At 41.0% G+C, this 24,225-nt stretch overlaps 2 protein-coding genes across 3 annotated transcripts; one reads left to right on the forward strand and one right to left on the reverse strand.

Annotated features, from left to right (window-relative positions):
- The first annotated feature begins 83 nt into the window (after positions 1 to 83).
- On the forward strand, positions 84 to 2,941 carry zgc:101765 (uncharacterized protein LOC450036 homolog). Of its 2 annotated transcripts, none has more exons than XM_039609431.1 (6): positions 84 to 242; positions 589 to 896; positions 1,068 to 1,213; positions 1,384 to 1,523; positions 1,607 to 1,765; positions 1,848 to 2,941. In XM_039609431.1, the coding sequence occupies exons 2-6, from the start codon at positions 652 to 654 to the stop codon at positions 2,025 to 2,027; spliced, it is 870 nt and encodes a 289-aa protein (XP_039465365.1). In that variant the 5' UTR covers positions 84 to 242; positions 589 to 651; the 3' UTR covers positions 2,028 to 2,941. The 2 variants fall into 2 exon arrangements, with proteins under 2 accessions (XP_039465365.1, XP_039465366.1); XM_039609432.1 differs by having other exon boundaries at positions 86 to 231; positions 591 to 896.
- On the reverse strand, positions 2,453 to 7,219 carry badb (BCL2 associated agonist of cell death b). Its single transcript, XM_031736824.2, has 4 exons — positions 7,057 to 7,219; positions 6,246 to 6,392; positions 5,006 to 5,226; positions 2,453 to 4,898 (listed from the first exon to the last, which is right to left on the reverse strand). The coding sequence occupies exons 2-4, from the start codon at positions 6,382 to 6,384 to the stop codon at positions 4,782 to 4,784; spliced, it is 477 nt and encodes a 158-aa protein (XP_031592684.1). The 5' UTR covers positions 6,385 to 6,392; positions 7,057 to 7,219; the 3' UTR covers positions 2,453 to 4,781.
- Positions 7,220 to 24,225: the final 17,006 nt, after the last annotated feature.

Raw genomic sequence — 24,225 nt, forward strand, 5'->3', positions numbered from 1 at the left:
CATCTTCCTCCAATCCACAGTGTCAGAGCAGGTGTCACTATGGTGACGGCGAAAACCGCCCCAACTGTCACGTGACTGTCAGCTGACCACATATGGCAGATAGTAGTGGGAAACTGTGCTCAGCTGGAAGTTACCTTTGCTTTATAACTTGTTAGTAATTTCTTTGACTTGTGAATAACCGAGAGGACACTGCCAGTGTATGCACCGCCTTTCCTAAAGAAGTCACTTGAGGTGAAAAAAAAGGTGGGGTGGAAATATTTTTCACGTAAAATTGTTTATATAATAGAGCATACCGTCCCCTTGCTGCATTGTAATGTCCACGTTTCTGCCTACGGAATATTTTAAGTGCTCTTGAAGTGTCCTCATACACTGTGACCAGCTAAATTAGTTATGTTAGTTTACATCTTCTTGTTGCTTGTATTTCTTATTTTGCGTTAGAGAAGCACCAGAGAGTCTCTAGTGAAACAAGATATCATTACCAAGTTTAAGGAAGTGCCTTCAAGCTATTTTGCCAGTGATGTAACACACAAAATCGGACAAAGGGCAGCAGAAAACCAGCTAAACTCACTTTCTCTATCCGTCTTTGACAGAGGTTGGCAAACCAGTTATTCCTAACAGGGTGCAAAGTAAAGAAGTGCCTTGCAGTCCAAGATGTCGTCCACCACCACCTCCTCTGTTACCCTAAATACTGGGGTTCAAATGCCCCTCCTGGGATTGGGGACTTACAAGATGCATGGCTCTGAAGAAGTGTATCGGGCCGTGGATGCCGCCTTGGCTGCGGGTTACCGGGCCTTTGATAGTGCAGCCGTCTACCGGAATGAAGCCGACCTGGGCCGATCCCTGAGGGAGCTCCTGCCCAAGCACGGCTTGACCAGACAGGATGTGTTCATAACCAGGTGATGCACAGGGTTCTAAAGCATAAGAGGTCTTATTTACTGCAGACATGCAGTTGAACTAGTTGATATATCACATCACGTGATTTCTAAGAGAACACATTGGAGGCACTAAAGCTGACATGAGGTGGTGCGCTGCTCATTCAGATCCCTGTTCCTCTTCCTGTTTCTCAGTAAGTTGGGCCCTAAGGATCAGGGTGAGCGGGCTATGGAAGGTGCCCTTCACAGCCTGTCTCAGCTGGACTTGGGTTACATTGACCTCTATTTGATCCACTGGCCTGGCACACAGGGTCTAGCAGTGGCTGATCAGAGCAACCCAGGTAGACTCCACATTTTTTTCAGTTGTGTCGGGTGTTTCGAGGGATCTATATTTCATTGCTGCACTAACTGCACAAAAACAATTCAAGCTGTCTTCTCTCATTCCTCCACTGCAACATAGCAGGCATTGAGTAACAGCGGTGATGAGGTCCTAATTAATATTTGATCCCAGGAAACCGAGCTCAGAGTTGGGCCACGCTGGAGGAGCTGCATGGCCAGGGGAAGCTGAAGGCCATAGGAGTGTCCAACTATACAGTGGCACACATGAGAGAACTGATGCAGAGCTGCAAAGTCCCCCCTGCAGTTCTACAGGTACAATGCAGGAGTTTGAATGGAGGACGGGGAAAGACATTAGCAGCTGTTTGAAATCTCACGGGTTTTTTTGTGTTCTTCAGGTAGAGTTTCACCCACGTCTGTGCCAAGCAGAGCTGAAGAGTGTTTGTAAGGAGTATGGAGTCTGTTTCCAAGCATATTCCTCCTTAGGCCAAGGAGATCTGATTACTGACCCTGTGGTCCTGGAGGTGGCAAAGCAGTGCCAACGCACCCCTGCACAAGTGAGCCCACTCGCTTTGCTATCTTGGGTATACTTTTGTTTTTATTGCAGTCACTTTAAGGTTCTTCTGTCCCTCTCCTCAGGTGCTGCTGCGGTGGGCGGTGCAGCAGGGTGTCGCTGTGCTCCCAAAGTCATCAAACGCAGACCGAATACAGGAGAACGCCAGACTTTTTGACTTTACACTGAGCGACACGGACATGGACAGACTATCAGCTTTGGACTGTGGGCAGAAGTACTGCTGGAATCCATCAGGGGTCGCCTGAAACACCAGCTTGAGTCCTCCATGATGCCTTTTTTGTCTTTAGTTTTACAGTGGTTGTTTTTTTTGGGGGGGGGGGTTGAGTTTTTGGCTTGTTTTTTTTTTTTTAAAGCTGTTACAAGTTTTGTGTCAACACTTGGTTAATTTCAAGACAAAAGTACAGCATTTTGTGGTATGAACTCTAAATCTATGTAACGTCACCCATCACATGACTTTATTGTCAACCATAAGCCATGTCTTAGTGAGAACCCTTCCCTTTGTTGTCGGATAACGAAAACTTTTACATGTGTCAGTTTAACTGTTGCTCCTTATTCTTCATAATCTCTTGCCTTTTCTTTGCTTAATGTCTTTGACTAACCAGAAATCTCCATTGAACATAATTCTAAGCCTGTGTAGTAGATTATTAAAAGAACAAAATACCTTTAAAAGCTCTCTTAAAATTTATTTATTTAGGACGGCATATACCAGAGTTTTCACAGTTGTAGAGAAAATACATTTAAATTAAAACTGAAAAAGAAACCAAAATAAGAAAAAAAGAATATTACATTTTTATTTTCTCCACACACACATCTCCAGATTCAAGTAATACTAAGGATGGTTGCAAAAAATCCAGGTGCCCAGGCAGGTTTGGGGTGTGTTCACTGTCACGGATGTTTGAAGTGAAAACCATGACTATGAGTTGCCAAACTCCACATCAGCCATTTTATAGTGTATGTGTGCGTCATTTAACAAACTCATGACAATAAATGCACCGGGACATTGTTGTGCTTTTTGTTTTTCCTCTGAGTGTAACTTGTGAAAGCGAGCAGTGAAGTTTAAGGCGGTAATTGGGTAAACAGACGAGGCTGGCTATGCGGCGTCACAGGTCACAGCATGTTCAAGGCAGTTCTTTGCAACATTAAATCCATTTAAATTCCATCTGATCTTTATTTTCAACAGAGTAAAGCTTCATAATCTGACCCAGAGTTCTGAAAACTGTGTGTGGACTCTGCAATTGGATAATATGGGTCTGACATGTTAAAATGCAAAATGCTATTTCTTGCTTCATGCATTTTTTATAATGGGAAGTAGTTTAAATTTGACAAATGACCAGTCATGGCCAAACGGATGGTAGAACAGGATGACTATCATATCAAGTGGCCACCGTTTGATTGTCTTGAATTCTCAGATTAAAAACCAAGCTATATATTATATTTATATACGTATATATTTTTTTTTTCAATTTGAATTTGAAAACCATATAAATGCCTGCACACCCGAGCACTTCACAACTCAACGCTACAAGTCGAGAGGAAGGAAGAATAAGACAACTTGAACAAACCCACTACCATTTTCAGCAATCACGTATTTATAAACAAGCCACAAGTAGCCTACTCATGTTTACCGAGCTGCACAGAAATGCTGATCTTTGCTCTTAGTTAGAATTTACATAAAGTATATATATTATGTGCCTTACGTGCCTAAAAAACGCCAGCAAAGCTAGGATCAGATCAGCACTTCTAAAGCTAAGGCATGAGAGTTTATGAGCCCATTTTATTCACATCCCCTTACAGGTCAAAGTGAACAACTCACATTTAAACTGATTAAAAAAACAAAACATCAGGACTGGATTTCTCCTGAAAATCCTTCAAGCAAAAAGCAAGTGGAAATCCCTCATTTTTAATATGACTGGACTCTGTATTCATCCATGCACCGAGAGCTCAGCACGCAACATTTATCACAACAGCCATGGATTGTACACTGCCTATTGCTATGTTAGCCGAGCTTAACAGCACGGTAACCTTGTTAATAAAATCTGGCTAAACCACCTTACTCACCCCCCACCCCTCCCCACCCTTTACCATTTCATAAAATGTTAAAATATTTACACATAAAATTTCAATTGTTTTTTTATGCTCGTCCAAGGCTTTAAAAACATATTCATATTGGATTGTGCCTTACTGTTTAACGCCCTCAGCTATTATCCCTGAAGTTTTACAAAAAAGATATTACTTCTGCATCAGAGATTGTCCTTGTAAAAGATTTTTCTTTTCTTTTTTTGGATAAATTTGTGACATAAAGCAGATGATATTTGAGTACAGTTGTTTAAGAAGAGGCCTAAACTGAATCCAAAAAAAAAGTACTGTCTCCTGTTGCCGGCAGATCATTTTGGCACAAAATGAGCGTGCAAGTCAAACACGAACAGCTTCTGGAGATTTCCTCATGACAATGAGGAAAGCAGGAAGGGGAAAAAAAATCTAACAGCATTCAATGTGGCCTTCAGTAGTCAGGTGTTATTCCTCTCTCCATACACAGCACATCGTACAATGTCGATGTGAGAGACAACTGTAATGCTAAGCGTCTTTAAACCGAGCGCCTCTTCTACTACTAAACAAGGCTTTGTTTGTGTGTTTAGAAGGGATTATAGCCCCTCTCTCGGCCCATCTTTTTATCCGTTTTGCAGGATTCAGGCAGCAGTTCCTCCTCATCACCACCTGTCCTACAGTGGACTTCCCAACAACATTGTTTACACCACACTCAACACGAGTACAAAAGATCTATTTAAAGGTAGTTGACAATGACATATAAAATGGCATGACTATGATGGGACTCACTGAACATGTACTTTTTTGCTTTTTACTGCACGTCCCACTTAGCGTCCCACTCTTTTTGATCGAGCCAAATCCTCTTCAGTCTTGTTCTGATCTTAAATATTGTCTCTCGGCTACAGTTCCCCCAATCCGCTCCTCCGGACCTTGTATCCTTGTCCTCTCAGTGCTTACTCAGTGCGTTGGTTGTGGTTTTCAAGATGGTTGTTCTCTCCTTCAGTCTCTTGGTGACTAAAGAGGTAGCTCCACCAGGTTTTAGAGTGGTGCAGCTTCTTGAGCTTCATCTCCTGCACAGTGAAAGAGAAATAATGTCAAGTTAGCAACTTATCATCACCATCTTTTTCATCTTTTTTTCAAAAAACTAATTTAAACATTGACCCACTCCCATTCTTACCCCTTTATCTAGTAGGCTGTCAAACTCGTCACTCATCCGTCGAAGCTTCTGGCCGTACTTCTTGGCAGCCCACAGAGCAGGGGGAGCTGACTTTGACCTTCGCCTGAATGGGTCTCCCTCTGTGGGAGTACAGACCTCATCCTCCCCTCTAGCCATGAGGTCCTCATCCCTGGCAACTGAGGAAGTGTGGGACTCTGAGTTTAGCCTGAGCCTTCCAGCACCTACATGGAAAAAGGAAAGGTGAGACAGGTTTAGAGTGTTTTAATGTAAGGCAGATAGAAAGGAGGAAATAAAGAATAATGTAGGAATAGAGGAATTTAAATCATTAGTTGTCTCTGCGACTAGCGACTGTTATTGTACACTGTTATTGTGGCTCTTTTTAGCTGCACGGTAAAAAGAGCCACAACATCCCCCTATAGTGCTTTGAATGAAGCCATTCAAAATGCAAAACAGGTTAGCTTACAATGCAACCTCATTTTAATGTCCCATCCCAGAATGCATCTCAAGAAAAATAAGGAGAAAGGATAGATTCTAAATTTGTCTACCGATACAGCCAATAAATGGCTAAATAAAGGGGTGGGGGGATCTCATCTAGAGCAGGCTGTGGTCACGTATGCTCCAATATATGTTTTGCCAACAGAACTTCTGCTCAGTTTCTGCACAGCATACAACAAGGTGCAACATCCAGGGCTGAACAGTAAAGCCAGTGCACAAGTCCCAACAGCTTCCCCTCTTAAAGTACAGTTAAAAAAAATAAATACTGCAGCTACAAACATGTTTACAGTGTTTTAATCTGTTCACATAATTGCACCCCTCATGCCAAGTGCGTCCCACTGGTTGGGTTGTACTAAAAGACACAAACAAACCAATCAGCTTTTCAGCAAGTGTGTTTTAAGTCTATTTTTTGTTTGCTTACCAAAATTAATATCATACTGTAATAAGGACACACCTTGCTTCCCCCCCAGTTCTACCTCGTGATTCAAACTGTACATAACAGAAAGAGGAAGCCACAGCGATGTCACCCTCAGGTTTGTGGGAGATCGTCTGAAAGCCTCAAGCCTGGCATTGTGGCCTTGGCTGTTGTTTTGGAAACCGGGTGCAATGTGACCATATCTGAATGTGTGAGCTGGGGAGTTATCACTAATCCACAAATCTAATTATGCACAATTTCAAGTCTTGATACGGTCTAAAGGGGTTGGCTATACCACCGTATATCAGACAATTTGTTTTGTGTTCCTACCTGTCGTTTTGATTACAGGAAGGGCAAGTGTCTGGGGCTTGCTTTCTTGATCTTGTCCTGCTGGCTGTTGGTTTTCTTCTTCCCCTACCTCCTCTGATGTCTCCGATTCACTGTCTGAAATTGTGAAGTTTGCAGCCATCCTGACATCTGGAGAGATAGGGTGGTGTTGGAAATATGAACGACAAAAACGGTTAAAAAAAAATGACAGTGTGTCCTTAAGTGCATGCACATAACAGATCAATGTTGTTATGACCACAGCAGGTTAATACTGGCGTTGCTCTGCCTTTGACCTTTCAAGCAGAAAAAAACCCACAATGGTAAACTGATTTTTTATTTTATTTTACATCTTATTCCAACAGAAGACTGCACTGCAAAAAGTTGCTATATTGCAATTGTGCAATTTTATTGTGATATAACACATTACCCAATTATGTGTAAATACACCTAAGACTCGTAAAATGGGATCATTCATTGTATCGGTGAAGCAGCCACACAGCACACCCAGCGGGCTATATCTTTCTTTTTAATGTCCCTGATACTGGCCGGTCCAAAGGTATTTCACTTTAACTACCCGCATGATACCAGACTTGTTTTGACAACACGGGCCTGTATTTGGTGTTATTAAGGACTTGATCCTTGACTGTTGCTAAATTAACCAATACACCTTCTTCTTCGGTAAACACACTCTCTCGCTTGTTTTGTTGTTGACTGAAGAGGACAAAAGAAAGTTCCTTAAGGGCGGAAGCTGCTCCGGCCAACCTTAGCTAGCAGCGTTTGTAAGGAAATGACTCCACAAAAAATGACTCCTTACCCGAATCTTTATCGTGTGAGGCTCAAAAGTGCGAGTGTGTCTTTAGTTTGCTTCATACGGTCGCAGCTGTTGTTGTCCGCGTCTTGTCTTTTTACTCTACTGCACAGTTTAGCTCCGCGCTCACCCAATCGCCGCGCGTCACTGCACCGCAGCGGCGCGCTGACGTCACTGTTGCGAGCTAGGACTGGGCTGTGGCTTTGTTTGTCTCACCGGCTTACCGTAATATACAGCGTAGATGCGCAGTACCAATTAACACGAACAGCCGCCACATTTTTTCAACAGCTGTAGTTGGAGTTGATAAATTGCATAATACAACTTTATATTTAAGAGTCCCGCTTTTACAATCCTACACAATAAAAAATACTGAGGATGCATAAAAAAATGCTCTTAAATTAAAAGTACTGCAATTTAGACTAAGAGGATTTTACTAATATGGCCTCTTAAAGTTACAGTCAGTCGTTATTTGTTTTTTGTTTTTTATTTAGTTTAATAGAAAAAAAATATGCTGCACTCATATAATATACATTTATTAGTGTGTAATTACATCTCCTAACAAACTGATGCCTTCTTATTAACTTAGAATTATGCCACTGAAAATACTTATGAGCAGGATACGGTTTGTGGAAGCTGCCATCTTTCTCTGCCATCTTTAATACAGTGCCTGAGATTGTCATCCCGGCTAATTGTGTTTTATATATGTGGCTAGAGACCAGCCACATAGCTGGTACGCCAAAGGCAAAGGAGAAGAGAACTTGTTGGCCTTTGGCCTTTTTTTATAGACTCAATACAAGAAGGATCATACCTATGTTTTATCATCTGAGAAAGAAAATTTAAAGAAAGGATACAACGTAACTGAAGGAAAGAGACAACACACTGGCATCTGGATAAAACATCATCCACCCCACCTCGAGCTTTATATCCTGAACTGAGGTCACCTACATAAAAATCCATCCATCCATCTATTTTCTACCACTTATCTGACACCTCTTCCAGCTTATCCGGGGGGAAATGAGTGGATAGATATAATTTCTCCACAACTTAATTCTTTTGGTTGCTATCCAGAGCTCATTACTATAGGTGGATGAATATGCTTATTCATTCCCAATATTGTTGTCAGTAATTATCATCAGCAGATTAAACATGTGACCCTCCCATCATCAGACAGCTGGCTAAATGACAAGAGCAACTGGATATAAGCTAACATGCCCGCTAATGTTAGTTTTGAGTGTCCTAAAAAAAAAAAAAAGACCCTTTTCCTATGATAAAAAGTTTGCTTACATATTTATGTCTCATGAGAGTTTATTTGCTAAATGCCTGAGTCTTCTGTCTACTTTTAGCTGATGCTAGCCGGCACTAGTGAAACTTTCTTTTAAGTGGATCTAACATTGTAAAAGTTCAGGATATCCTCAATAACTCACCTCAGCATCACTGTCATTGGACAGAAGTGAGTTTCGCTGACTCACTGTTTTCCTCGCTGATTAAAGCATTTAGGCAGACTCTGTCCAAAAACACTGCAAAGCCTCTAAACTCGCTCATAAATTTTCACACATTACCCAGCTTTTAAAACTTTTACACTGGCTGCTTGTCAAGTTTAGATTTCATTTTATAAATCTGAATCTGACTTTTATGGCCTTAAAGTGTGGCCTTACCTTTATTAAATTGCTCCACTCCAGGTCTACAAGTCAGGTTTTTAGGTCCTCAGACAGTCGCCTTCTTATGATTCCATGTACCCATGTGAAGGATGACTGTACTAAACCATAGCACCAAAACTTTGGAACATCTTGAGTTTCTTGTTTTGCACTGCACTGCTTGGGAACTTGAAGCGTCAGCTTGTTCCACAGATTTTATGGAATCTGGGTAGGTCGTTACATGATCTTAATGTGCTTCTTCTTTAGCCACTCCTTTGTTGCTTTGGCGGTATGCTTTTGGTCACTGTCATGCCAGAAGATTTATCCATGACCCTTCTTCAGTATTCTGGCTGAAGGAAGAAGGTTCTCACGCAAGATTTTATCAACCACCTTTCTCATAATCACCATCACCCCATGATATAAGGATCTTGGAGCTTGAAACTGAGGGTGACTGATCTTTCCATTTCCAAATAATCACACCAGCATTTGTGATCTTCTCGCCGAGCTTCTTGTTGATGGTCTTGTAGCCAACTCCAGCCGTGTGCAGGTCTATCATCTTGTCCCAAGACAGCTCTTTGGTCTGGAAGAGAGGTTGCAACAGAAGAAACTGATTCTCTGGACAGACATGCTTTATACATAAGTTTATATAATGAGTTGAGATTGGAAGTATCTGTAATTGACTGACTGACTGATTGAGTGTAATCTGTTTGAATTAACAGGGTTGTTGTGTCGGAGTCAGAATTCTGGCTCAGTTATAGGGAATCAAATACTAATTTTACTCCATGACATGCAAATAAATATGTAACTTTTATGTAATGTAATATTTTTTCTAGATTTTTCGTTGATATTCTGTCTCTTTCTATTAAAATGAAACTAATATAAACATTATAGACTGTTTCATTTAAGTGAGCATTTAAGTGCAAAAACATACTAATTCAGCAGGAGATTAAACATTTACTATATTTATTTAATATATACTATATAATATAATATATTATATAGTATATATTAGTATTATTATATATTATATATTAGTATTATATAATACTATATAATACAAAATTTGCCTTATAAGGAGCAGGTAGAAGTAACTCCATAGTCATTTAAATTACATTTATGATGAAAAATGCTCTTTTCTTTTCTTTTCTTTTCTTTTCTTTTTTTCTTTTCTTTTCTTTTCTTTTCTTTTCTCCTTCCTGAAATCCAAAGAACTGCAGGGATTACTGAGAGCAATTTGTTGCTATTCCCTGCGAGAGCACCAGGTGGGGAGGTAGGACTACAAACTGAGCTGCAACTTAAGTCGCGCTCCGTCCCTCTTTGGTCAGGCTGCTTCGTCTCCTGCACATGTTTCCTATTTTTCCTTGAAGCAAGTAATGGGTATAAACTGTTGTTATTCTACGTGTAACTACAGCTGCTTACTGCGAAAGCTTTTCTAATATGTTGAAACTGTGTCATGATATTAGGGTGGAATACTCAATAAAATTACAAACTCAAAAGCTAACTCCAGAGGGAGTTCCTGCATATCTATGGCTTCAGCAATAATGCGTCTGTCAGAGAACTGATAATGTGAAACCCTGGCCTCTGTTTGCAGGAATTGTTACAATCGAGCAAACCTGTATATGGCTGAATGTCCTATGTGGATTGCACTTCATCAGCATCAACACAGAAAAGTCAACCATGTAATTATTAACCTTTGTTTAACTTGTAACTTGTTTAACAAAATGTAACACCGCCTCTAGTCCTCATCTCCACCTCTACATCATTCTTCTCTTTCCATCTTTCCATCAGTCTGTTTTTGCAGAGTCAGTAAATGACACTTGAACAGGAGGAACAAACTGTTTCTGTGGATACTGTGATGTGATTTGAAGCGATGTGATGCAGCATTCTCTGATTCAGTGTATCCAAATGGAGCTAATGTGAGTTTACAAGTCTAGACAAACATCCAAAGTCTGCACAGTCAGCCTTTCATACACTAATGGATCGACTCTGAACAAAAAAAATTAAATAATCTGTTCTTTTTCGCTTCTTTTGAGCTCTATTTCGGGAGGGATTTCATAGAAATTATAGAAGGGACTTTGAGTTGGATTTGGAAAGCTATACAATTAATATCTGCTTTAATCTGTGTGTGTGTACTCGCCTTAAAACTTCCATCCATGACAGTGTGTGACTGTCAAAGCTCTTACACACTTTGTATGATCAGGATAATTTTCACACGCAAGCATGGAAGCTTGGAAAGTGCGTGTTTGTGTATGAGTCTGCTGGATTTGAGCTTTATCCGAAGGAGCTATACAATTAGCATCCATTTATATCTCCCTGTACCAACCTCGCCCTGCCTCCCTGCCCCTCATCTGCTAGTTATTTTGGGAAATGGAGGCGTATGCACTCCCACACTGTCTCCAAACCACCACTCAGTGTGTTTCAGTGCACCCATCTGTATGTGTGTGTGTGTTTGTGGCTGTGTGTCCAAGCAGATCCCAAAATGTTCCTTTCAATTTAATGCCCCGACACAGCCTGTCTACCGGCACCACCACAGCTGCACTCTGTCCTTTCAAATATTTTCCTGTCTTTGCAGACCCAAGTTCAGTCAGTTAGCTCTGTGCTGGTGGCGAAGAAGGAGTTTTTGAATACCTGAAGTGAGAGAGAGAAGAAAAGAAAGGTGGTATGAAAAAAAAGCACAATTTGGTTATCCAGTTCTGAAAAAATATTAGAAATGCAGTGTGTACCCGCTACTTTGAAATGCAGCGATACAGACAAAGAAAGTGAAAAAGCAACAGATGAACAGATCAAAAGTAAAAGCAGTCCAAGAGATTTGAGAGGTGTCTGAGAGTGCAGAGGAAGAGGTAAGGTAACAGAGGAGCTGAAAAGGTGACATCGTCTGACGGAATAAAAATGAGCTGGAGAGACAGAAATTCAAGGATGGCACATGTGAAAGAGACAGGAACACAGAGAGAGAGCAAAGTTAACCTACATCAGAGTGAATCCACTCCTGCAGCCCGCTGCTTCGACTCGAGCCCTTTCATCACCGCTCTCGGTACATGCTCATTATATACAGACCGCTCCCTTGCTGTATTGCTAAGTCACTCTGTGATCACAAAGCTGGCATTTAGCAGCTTTCTAATTTGATCCACCCCGCCCTTGTTTAGCTTGCTGGTCTTATGAACCAGCTCTTCCTTAGGTCTTAAAGTCAGGGAATATATAAATGGGTAAAAATGTCTTTTTCTGTAGTGCAGAAAAATATCAAAACATATCAAATCGATCCCATCTGATAACAAACAAACAAGTAATAGCCTGACAGAGGAAAGCAGTGTGCTTCGATCATTTATAGCAATCAATGTTTGGACCAAAAGTGGTCCATATCTGCAGTTACTGTTGGCTCAGGATGACTCCGGCTGCTTCAGCTCAGCCTCAGGTCCACCCTATATGTATAGCTATGCAGTGGCATTTGGGCCACATCTGGGCCACAAAACACTCGGCGATACTCGTGTTCTTGTCTAGCCCGGTGACTTTCGGGCCACATGCAGTCCACATAACATTTGCCAGAGCTGTAACTGAGACAAACATGTCAAAATGAGCCCACACAGGGCCCAAATGTGTCAGCTCTGGACTGGGATGATTTGCACCACTTTCATATCTGTAGCCAGTTTGCAGAGTTTAATATAAATAATGAAAATGAAGAAACCTGGATCATGAAATTTTACACTTTTGTTAATTTTTGGTGGTTTAAAAACCAGTATTCATTTATAATAGCAAAAAGTTGAGTTGCTGGTATGTGAAATTACCAGAGTAGTGATTTCCCGATTTGCAGTTATTACACTAAGCTAAGCTAAGTAGCTCCAGCCTCATGTAAATTTAATCCTTATCTCAAATCTCAAACTTCAAATTATTTTAAATACTTGATTATTGATTTTGGTAAGAAGCAACAGTAGCTAACAAAGGTTTGTTTGCCTTTCACTGTGAGCTGAAGGTTAGCAAAGGTTTCACCCAAGCTAGTTTTCTGCTTTGACAAAGAAAAAACCCACACACTTCTGTCTGTTCCTCTTTTTTTAACCCTCCAGTATCATCACATGGTTGGGTTGTTTTCATGTGGTTGGTCTAGCCTGTGTGTGTGAGTTCAGTTCTGAGGCTCATCTGAAACACATGTATCCTTTATATGTCATTAAGGTACAGACTTATTCATTAACTGTCATTATTTTGTATAATGACCCTTAATAAATAGCAGCTGTTTTTTATGTACAAAAAAGGTTGCTCAGATGGGCTTTTACTGTAAAACCTGACATAGTTGTGCACGATTCCAGGTCTTAATCAGCCTTTCTGCAGTGAGTTCAAAAGAAATAATAAATGATTAAGCGAGCACTCTGCTAATGACCACAATATGGTCATTAGCAGAGTGCAGCTTTAATTATCTGCGCTTAATTCAGCTTTTGTTGGCTAATCAGTATTTTTTTAGCGTGAAGCCGTGCCTACAAATTGAAATTGTTCAATCAGCGTAATGAAGTGCAAATGTATTTCTAAAGGGTAAAACACACGTTAACTTGTGGACTGTTTTGTTCACTAAACAAGAGTTAAAAATGAATGGTACCAACCAGAACAAGACTGGTTAACATTTAACAGTTATTCTTTTGGCTTTCTGGGTTCAAAGAGAGAGGAAAGTCTAATTTCACTTGATCTAGAAACTTCTACTGAGAAATGTGATAGTATTCTGTAGGATACATCTATGATGTGTGCTAGTTATTTTCACTATTAAAAGAGAACTGAGCTAGAGTTAGTTTACCCAGGCCTTGAGATCAAGCTTTACGCAGTCCCAGCAATATTTGCTGATTAACTCTCATATGGGCTTGCTATTCAAGCCTGTCCACAGCTGGCGTGCATCTGCAAGCCGCTTTGCAACCCAGCTTCTTCAAGCTCTGATTTTTGTGCTGTGACTAATACTAATCCTGCTGCTCCTCTCAGCACAGAGCCTAACCTCCAAATGTACTGTATTTTTCGGACTACAAGGCAAACTTAAAATCCTTTATTTTTCTGAAAAATCGACAGTGCGCCTTATAATCCGATGCACCTTATGAATTCTGGTTATGCTTACTGACCTCAAACCGATTTTATGTGGTACACGGCGCTCAAAAGTCTGTCAAAAAATGTTTTAGTACGGCTCTGCTAAGCTACAAAGCCGCACCGCTTGATGGATTGCTGGAGCATTACGGCTACCGTAGTCAGGAGACTCGCGAAATAATCTGGGTCCAAAACTCCGTCCCCTTCAGGTCCCAAAGTCAAACAAACACTGCGGCATCACTGAGAGTTAAAAACCGTCTAAATTCTTTCATCTTTAATAAGATGACCAGTGTTGCTGCTTTACCAGGAGTAACAATTAACTTTAACATCCGGGCATCCATGAAAACAGAATGTATTAAATTTAGCAAAGTTAGAAGTTAGCAGGAAGTTAGCTCGCTAGTTTCCACCTAAACATGATATAGCATGTTCTGACTGAGAGATTTCAGAAAAAATTAAAACTTACAGCTCTGCTATCACTTCCAACATAAATAAAGACAGGAAACTAAACAGCAGTGACTTTTGTACGGTTACTGAAGTTGGACTAGCTGGTATATAATGATTTGCTACGTGGTCGCTAGCAACATAGCTATGTTAGCATAATAAACAGTGAAGCTGGAGGATGAATGCTAACTTTTTTCCACTCGATTAAAGTTAACACGAGGGTTCCCGATGGTTAGGGACAAATGCAATCGCATGGCAGGATGCTTTAAACGGAACTTCAGTCAGGAGAACAACTGAGATAATCCATCCACAATACAAGGTTAGCCATTAATATACTGCAACAACATGGGAATAGAGCAGCTGCGAGAGAATTCAACATTAATTAATCAATGGTACCGAAGTGGAGGAAGAATGAGTTGAGTAAAGTCTGACTTATCTGACTGTTTTGTTTTGCTTAATGCGCCTTATAATCCGGTGCGCCTTATGGTCCGAAAAACATGGTAAATGACCTCAGATGGAAATGACAATATTCTTTTAACAGTGGTGGTCATGGCTGAAGACCTTTTAATTCACACTGGATTTGTAAGTTTGTACTATGTATGTTAGCTAAGATGGTTGAAACAGTTTAACAGTATCTCAGCTGTGTTTATTCCTCCAGCGATATATTGATTTACCGCATTAACATACTCTCTTTCAAATCAAAGGTGTCGTGTCATAGCAATTTATTTTAAGGTATCAGGTGACACTTTTCAGTATCTGTGCTTGGTGCCTCTGTTTTTCTTGCCATCCTCCACAAAAAGGGGTAATCCATCCTCCTTAAAGATTTTATTTGCCTACTGACACTGATGAAAGGCAGGAAATTGGGTGGAGAGGAGAAACACGGTACAAAACAAGACACATTTCCAGCCCAGATGAGAGTACACGGTATCTGCATTAGTAGATTCATCTTCCTCATTGACTAATCCTCTCCTCCATCATTTCACCCACTCACGAGCTCATCATTTTTGCCTCTATTTTTTTCTTTTTCAATTTCTCTCACCTTCTGCCTCCATCACTTGTTGCCCCTCTGTGCCTGTTTCCCCCTCTTCTCTCCTCATCTGTCGTTACTTCCCGTCTCACCCTCGACTCACCCTGATTTCTTTTCTCCGCTTCTCTTTCATGTAGTTTCACTTCTCCCTCTTTCCTTCCTTCCCTCTTTGTATCTGGGTTGCTGAACTAGTTCACCAGGAGCTTCCTCGCTGATGGCGCCATCGCTTGTGTTTAATTGATGCTGTTTGATAGAAACAAGCTGCTTGTTGGATTCACTCAGGTGGTAACAAAATCTTAAGAGCCCTTACGAGGTAAAACTCGAGAGGCGAGTAAAACATTTTTGGGGGGCGTCTGTAATTTCACTTTTGGAGTTGTTTTCTTGTGTTTGACTTTAAGAAACTTTCCTTCAAAAAAAAAAAAAAAAAAAGGTTCACACAGTGTCACGATGAACACTTTTGCTTTTCTCTGATTGCACTTTCAGTTGGCAAAGTTAGAGAGAAGTGCTGTTAAAAAAAACTAAACCGTAGAGCGGGAAACACAATTACATTAACAAACCATTGAATTCTAATGAGAACTTACACTAGCTGTTGGCACCAGGACGGCGCAGTCAGCAGAACAGAAATGGGATGAGTAGCTGTAACATTACCATAACAATACAAATCTGCATAAAAATAATCAAATAAAGGCTGTGATAGATGGACATCATTAAAGGAAATGGAATTGGAACCCATTTGCCAATAACTCAATGTATTTTTCATCCTTAGGTCATCACAATGCTCAGCTACTGTAGAACGTAGTCCAGTCGCCGCCGAAGGCTACTGAACATTTCATCAACTCAGCTTTACATTTTAAACCGCACAGCTCGAAACTGCACGCTGGCATAACGTGAGGAAAAAGTGCACCTATATATGTGCGACTGTGAGCTTGTGTGTGGTGATATGAATCACAGTGAAAGGTCACTATTGCTCGAGGAGAGATGCAACAGAGGAGGCAGAAGTGATGAATTGCACTTTGGGACCATTTTCCCTGCAACACTCCAGGTTATAGTGAACCACGTGAATGCGTGTGTGAGACACAAGAGAGAGAGAGGGAGGACGTTCAGGTGCATACGAGTAGGTATGTGGCACACGTGTGCGTGTTCCTGTGTGTGGATGCTCAGCAGAAGTAAAGCTAGAGGAAATAAATGCTATAGTGTGTAAATGATAAGAGAGAAGTTTCACACGGTCATATACACGGGCTTGCAAACTTGACAGTTTATATGCACAGCAGCACATGTGCATGTTGCGGTTGTGCTGGACATTCTCACAGTTAAACTCGTCATTGCGAAGTGGAACTCTCCATAAATGACTTGCATCACTTGCAGAAACTTCTCCTTTCATTTTTGGGCCGCTATTATACAACAACAATGATCGGCAGGGGTGCAGAATATTAGAAATGTGTTTGCGGGGGTGGTGGATGGTGTTGACATGAGCTCAGGATACATGGGGGGGGGGGGGATTCTGCAGTTGTGCCTGGGCTTTGCTTTTCTGTCACGGGTCTGATTGGTTTCCATCCCCTGATTATGCAGCGCCTTTTCAGCACAAACCAATAACCCAGCAACTTAATATGTCAGCTGGGTTGGAGTGCTGCCATCATTTATGCCTTTTAAAAAAATTTATATATATACATGTATATATGTATGTGTGTTTGAACAGATGGACACGAATGCTACAGCGCATCAACTGTTTGTGCACATAACAGCCGCTCCCTGAGCCACCTAAGCCCCTACCAATCAAGTTTTATTGTAACTGACGATAAGCTCGACAGCCGCAACACCACAGCCAGAGATGCGTTGATGCACTCATAAGGCCATTAGCTCTGTAATAACCTAGAGTGGACAGAAAAGAAGCAACTGGTGCGTGTGGGAGCATATGTGTTCCTGATTATGGATGTGGTTTGCCAGGGCAGGACCGTGGGTGCATATACAAGCAGACGATACCGTTTTTATCCAGCGTTTCTGAGCAGACGTGAGAGGGACCGGGTGTAGTGTGGCTGTGATACTTGTCTTTGTTTTTGCTCGCAAAGGATCGGGGCTCATTTGCTCACAATCCTCCTCATCATCATTATGTTCTGTTTCACAGCTCCCCTATGGACTGTACTCAGCATGACTTACAATTGCTTCAGTTGTCTGACACAGTGAGTTTGAGGCAGCTCATGAATAGTCAGGAGCCAACGGTGCTTTATAAAGTTGGAGATAAAGCGGAGTGGGCATATTAGCAGGCTACTGTGTAATCGTGTCCAAGGTCTGAGCGGTCTTCACGGGGAGATACGAGGATTTCGTAATGAAAGTTGGGGACTTTGGCCTCTAGTAGACTTTATTACTGAGCATAGCTTCAGTAATTACAGTAGGGTGTTTCAGGCAGCACCTTGTTTACACAAGTTTGCTGGTTGTTTTTGGAATTTCTTTAAAAGTATTAATATAACATCTTATAGGAAGTGAAAGTGATGCGACAGCAGATGCATATTGTGAAATAGTTGTATTCTTCCATTAGGAAAATGATGTTACAGGCTCAAGACTTAAGCAGCTTTATTGTCATATAATAACCTACAGCTGCTATAGAGTACGGAGAATACCAGAATCGACAAAACATGGACCAACACCAACCCGTGTGTGCCAGATAGTTCAAAAGAGTACAATAATTTCTTAGTAAAATGTTGTAAATATACAGTAAAACTAACTTTCTAAGGCTGACTTTCTCTGGCCTCTGCAGCATTTTCTGTGTTGCACTTCTGGAGCAATTTAAGAAAGAAATGTTTTCAGAAATGGCTCAAAGATGAGAAGTGTTATCAGACTAGTCTGTTAGATAGCGTGGCTGTGCAGGTTAGAGTACCTCAGTACCTGTTCCAGGCAACAGGAAGGAAAAGAGTTTGTGTGAAGTGTGTAAATGTGTGTGTAGGGTCATCTACAAAACCGGTGATTTTGTGTAGGCAGCGTGTAGTGTAAATATCTGAGATGCAAAAAGGCGAGACAATATTCTCAGCTGTCCTCACTTTCTCTTGCAGGGTCTTGTCTGAGATGAAGCGGGCAGTGATTCAGCTGGTCGGGATGCTCTCGATAGTCCCTTTGTAGAATGTGGTAAGAATGGAGGGAGGGAGATGAGCTTCTCTCAGCCTTCACAGAAGGTAGACAAACTACTTGAGTACTGTTTGGCTAAAATTTAACAGCAATAGTCACCTGGGGGGACATTTAGGGGAATGCGCTTACCCTTGTTACTTGGACAACATGGTCGATAAAAGAGAAGCCAGCGGCTAGTTAGCTTAGCATGCGAGGGTAAAAATAGTTGTGACTGAGATCAAATGTGTTAGTTTTTTTTTTTTTTTTTTTTTTTTAACTTTTGAGGCGCTAGTAGGTGGGTTTTGCTGCCTTCAAACACCACCAGTTTAGCTGTGTCGCAGTTTCGGGCCTCTTGCTAAGCTAATGTGCTAATGTCAGGAAACACGAGAGGTGTGTCAGTTTTTATGAAGCTGAGCTGTGCTTTTAGACTTGAGGGAAGGAAAAGGTCCAAAAAACTACAATGTGCTGTTTTTGTATTTTAGTTAAATGAGGCATAAGAGGTCAGCTAGCTCTAAAGCCTCGATTGAACTCTTTTCCAGACACACATGGTTGGAGACCCGACGGCCGAGTAACGGCCTGCTATTCATTTTTAATTTCCACTTGCTGCCTGGGGAGCATGCGTAATTGTTGCATTGTAAAGTAATCTTAGCGGACTCATGGATGCAAAAAGTATAATCCCTGCTTAAGTGTAGCCTTTAGCGTCTAGTCTGTGTGCTATGCTAAGCTAACAACCCTCACTGTAAGGAGGTTTCTCAAAATGTCAAACTCTTTCTTTTATCACATTTTCAGACTGGAGCTTTCTGCTCATCTGTTAGTTTGGTGGTCACTGTAATTCAGTGATTGTCAGACTGTGGAGTGGGCTCCACTAGTGGAGGATTGAGGCACTGGGCATGGATAAGCAGATGAAAAATACAAATTGAAGCTACTTAACTTATCTAAAGTCAAAGTTTAACAAATGCAATTGGTAGAGTAATAAACACATTTATTGATGCTATTTTTACTGTTCTTTTTAATTGTTAATAATTAACATTGCAGGTTTTAAGGTTTGGCCGTTTTTGTACTTCTGAATGAGAAGCTTGAGAAGGTTTGAGAGCTGTTGCTGTAATTTACAAGATAATCCTATAAAGACATAACAGAACAAAGGAATGCAGAATAAGAAACACTTGTTAAATATCTTAATACAGTATTGTAGCAGTTGCATTGTATTGGTATGCAGCCAGTGTAGAGCAGTTTATATCAGCTGCAAAGGGGATGGGTATAGGGAATAGCAAATCAGTGTGAAGAAGAACTAGCCTCGTTTTTTTATTGCCTTTAGAGCCGTGCCAACTGATTGTCTGCCAAAGTCTGTTAAACACACGACAGACTACAGCATGCATTGTTCATTCAGAGAGTCGGTCCAAAGCTTTGGTTGTTAAGAGCTATCACCTTTGAAAAATTCAATGCAAGTGCCACAGTCTGCGGCTGTGGTACAAAAGGAAATCTTAATTTTCTACTTTTCTACTTTTGATACCTCAGTGTATATATAAATAAATATATGTGTGTAGATGGCTGGAACACTGCTGTCATCTGGACACTGACTAATAGGCATCAAATACAGATTAGTGTGTCCTCAGCAAATTAAACCATGGTATTGCTGAGTTAATATTTCTAAGGGACATGTAAAAATTCTCATTATTTCTCAAGAGAAAAGCAAATGGTTGAGAAAGATTATTAACATAACTTATTTGCCTAAATTAGCGGTAAAAGGAACATTTGCCTAGAAAAATAACCTAATGCAGAGGTCAAGAGCAACATTATCCTATAGTAATATTATATACAGTACTGTGCAAAGGTTGTGAGTCACACCTGAGTTCTTTCTATTTTGGAGCTAGACTTTCTTGGATTTTTTTAAACAGTGGTCTTCTTCCGTGTGGAATTTCCATGTCCTCCGCGTGTCTGCGTGGATTCTTCCTGGGTACATCGGCTTCCTCCCACAGTCCAAACTGGGTTAAGGTTAGGTTGGTGCCCATAGTTGTGAGTATGAATGGTTGCCTATCACTCTGTGTCAGATAGGAGATCTGTCCAGGGTGTATCCCGCCTTTCGCCCTACAGTAGCTGTAGCCAGCCCTGCCTCCCCCGGGATCCTGATAAGGATAAGTGGAAGAGGTTGGATAGTCTTGAGTAGTTTTGAAGGCCTTTCAAAATTTTGGCATTGGCTCCTTTTTCCCTCATTTTTAGTTGGACCATTTTCGGAAGTATTTTCACACCAACAAGGCAAATCCCAGATTAGCTGCAAATGGCATATTTGGCATGATGTGCAGTGTGTGCAAAAAATTTGGGGAAACTGCACAAGTGAGAGCAAAAAAAAAGGTGAAGGGTCTAAAAAATATCAGCAGCAGACGGACGGTATCTGAAAGTCATGTCCTTATCAAATAAAAAGCAAACTTCAGCAAAGACCTGACACAGGACCTGAAAGATGCATCTTGATCCACTCACTGAAACTTCTTCAGAATTAGTCTCAGTGGAAGGGTGAAAAAGCAATCATTCTTATAGAAGGAAAAACAGACTAATCCACATACAAATAGTTTTACTATTTATACTTAATGTGTCTTTGACTAATCTAGAACTTGTTGACAACATAAGAAAGACTCAGTTCTGTGTATAGCTAACAGACGTGTAACCAGTGTGCTGCAGTTTCAGGATTCTCACGCTAAAAGAACAAAATAATATTTAATGGAAAGAAATGATTATCCTCCAGGCTGAGGCTGTTCACATTGCTGCTTTCAAAGACCCCCTCTGCCCTGTGGTACAGTCATCATTTTCAGCTGTTTTATAGAAGTGAGATAAGGAGGCTCCGCTTATTCTCTCATTGCCATAGAAACTGAGTGGAAATGCAGTTTTCTTAGAAGATATCATTGTGGTTTGTTTGGCAATATACAAGCAGAAGCAGGCAAAAGCACACCACGAGGAGATGGGCGAAGTTTAATTGGCGCCGGGTCTGTAATATTTTGATGCTGTGCTGAGAGAGCAAGCAGCACAACAGCTGGGAAAAAATGAAAAGCATTATATGAATCTGAATATTATGTTTCTTTATGAAATGACTTTTATAATAAAATGTTTCAATACTTTTAGTAGTTCCCCTTTTCTTTTCATACTGACCTTAGTTGACTTTTTGAGCCTTAAAAAACACTGTTCCACTTAAAGGCACGTTTTTAAATGATATGCTTTTTAAGAGTTTTGTTATTTTTATCTCTCTCGCATTCAAGAAAGAGCGGTGCAAAACATCGTGCCAGTCCCTCTGCTCTATAAAAAGACTTTCTAAGAACTGTTTTTTCACTGTTATATAAAATAAGCACATGGTTAAGAAAATGTTGTAGTTATCCTTTAATAAAAGAAACACAGTTTTTCTTTCTCAAATAGGAAACTAACAGTATAACTGTGAACGCCAGTGTTTTGTTGACCTGTCTATCCACCCCAGTCCCCTCCCTGTGTGGGCTTTGCTGCTCTGTACAAACACCACCTGATTTCCTGCTTTTGCCTGCACCACAAATCAATGAATTGATCTTTTCAGCAAGATGAATGATCACAACAGTCAATTGTTCCTATAGCTACAACTTACAGGAGTATTTCCAACTAAAACTCCACATTAGAAGGTAGGAGGCTTTGGAAAGGAGGCACGGGCACAGCTGACTGACCAGGATAAGAGTTTAACTCTCCTTTGAGACCACTTTTAAATTTCACTTTTCATCAGTGTTTACTTTTCACTTGCTGTTTGATGCTAGGCACAACATGCACTTGTATAAAAGTGCAGCCTTTCACGGTGTTAAAGTGTTTTAGCTCGACTGATCAGGTTCCGCTCGCACAAATGACCTACAAGATCACCTTGGAGAGGTGTTGTCCAGCTGAAAGTCTCTTAAAAAGATGTAGTTGAAACCATGAATTTATGGCCTATATTTGACACGTTTTAAACTTTATTTGGGGAAACATTTGAAAGCGCCGAGATGACAAACAAAAAGGGAGGAGATAAAAGGGAATGTGTTATTTTTGCTCTAGTAATTATTCTGACAGGGAACATTTTCCTATTTTCAGACACAGACCACCGTGTTCATTAGAAGAACCCTTTAATATTACATGCACTGTTCACAGAGCCCTCTGTGCCATTAATTTGTGGACTTACCGCAGTAGATGTGATAGAAACGTAGCATGCTGCGTGTGTGTCCTCATGTCCAACTATGAATATGCGGTTACATTTGTGTGTGTGTGAAGTCGTGTTCTCTCTGCGTATAAAGAGCTGGGCCGGAGCTGTTCGTGTGTTTGTGATGTTCCCTCCGGGTGTGAATTAGCTTGCGGTGTAAAGGCCATGCTTCACGCTGAGACAGACCTCTGATCAACTGTGTCGAAAAGACGGATCATGTTAAACTACTCCTCTCCGCTTTCTCATTACTTACACTGACTCTTGCACTCCTCTTCTTCACCCTCGCCACTTGTCCCATCTTCACTGCACCCATCCCACACAGCTCCTGCATCCCTCCCTGCCCTTCTCTCCCCTCATTCATCTCTTGGCCTGTCACGTCCTCATCTCATCTCTTTGGAGGCTATCCTTCCATTCTTTTTCCTCTGTAAAGAGGTGCAGCAATGCAGAGAGTACTCAACCGGTCTCTGAATGAATTCCAGCACAAATAAGATGCTTATTTGTTCCCAGTAAAACCAAGACTTTAGTGCAAAAAATGAGCAGTTCAAGAATGTCTTGACAACTTTGCTAGTATGTAATTATTGATTATTATTGATCTTCTTCTTTTAAATATGAATATTTTATGTGTTTGTTAGCTAACTGATGAATGGAAGTGAGAGGAAATATCATAACTGGTCCACTTTCATATCATCAGCAGTCATAAAAACAGATCTTTCCTGCAGCAACATTGAGTAATGGGGAAGACAACCTGCAGTGATGACAAACAACTGCTCAGCATGATGTTTCACTACTTGATGTGGCAACCCAAAGGGAGTAACTAATGATTTTTATCATTATCTACTCTAAAGTTCTAGAAAGGGCGTTATCCAAGTCGTGGTTCCTGATACTTCAAAACAATTATGATTAATTTGTCACTTGTTCTTTAGCAATGCAAGTTTTCATATCTCTTACAATGAAAGGTCATTGGTTAGAGGACAGAGTAGCTCATGCTGCAGTGCTTTAATTTATAGACAAATGGAGCCTCATTTTGGCAATTTTTAAAGTGAATGGTTATGGTTACATTTTCTCTGATTAGAGATGGGTTTACTGTTGGTTGATGTACATCTAATTTATTTGAAGTTGGGGTCCTTAAGTGCATTTTATTAAACTACTAATATAGAAGAAATAATCAATAGATTCACTGTGTACAGTAAATAGCTACTGGTAGGAGCCTTGAACTTGAGCAGGCTGCCCTTTTTTCAATTCATCTTTATCTTCTTATCTCTCCTGCTTTTCAGCTTGACCATTCTCTTCTCTTCTCTTCTCTTCTCTTCTCTTCTCTTCTCTTCTCTTCTCTCTCTTTCTCACTGGTCTGTGTTTATCAGCGCAGTGCTGCTTGGGCGACACGCTCCTTTGGTTTCCATTCATTCTGTGCCCGTTCCAGCACACTTGCGCAAACTCTCACACACACACACACACTAATCGCCACTGTCTTGCGCTGTGTCTTATCCCTGCACTCCTGCTCACATCAGCTCATCCTTCCTCAGCCCAATCTCTCTTTTTCTCTTCCATCTCTCTCTCTCTCGGGAAAGGAGGAAGATGCTCCTTTCCCCAGAGAGAGAGAGGCAGACGCGCGCACACATATACACACTCAGAAAGACAGAGAGAGAGAGAGAGAGGGGGGGAGATACAGGGGAGGGCGCAAGAGCGCGCAAGTGAGCCAGCGGGTGAAGTGCGCGTGCTCTGTCACCGCCGCCGCCGCTTGAGAGGAGGAGAGACGT

Source organism: Oreochromis aureus, linkage group 3, assembly GCF_013358895.1.
Source record: "Oreochromis aureus strain Israel breed Guangdong linkage group 3, ZZ_aureus, whole genome shotgun sequence".
Lineage (NCBI taxonomy): Eukaryota > Metazoa > Chordata > Actinopteri > Cichliformes > Cichlidae > Oreochromis > Oreochromis aureus.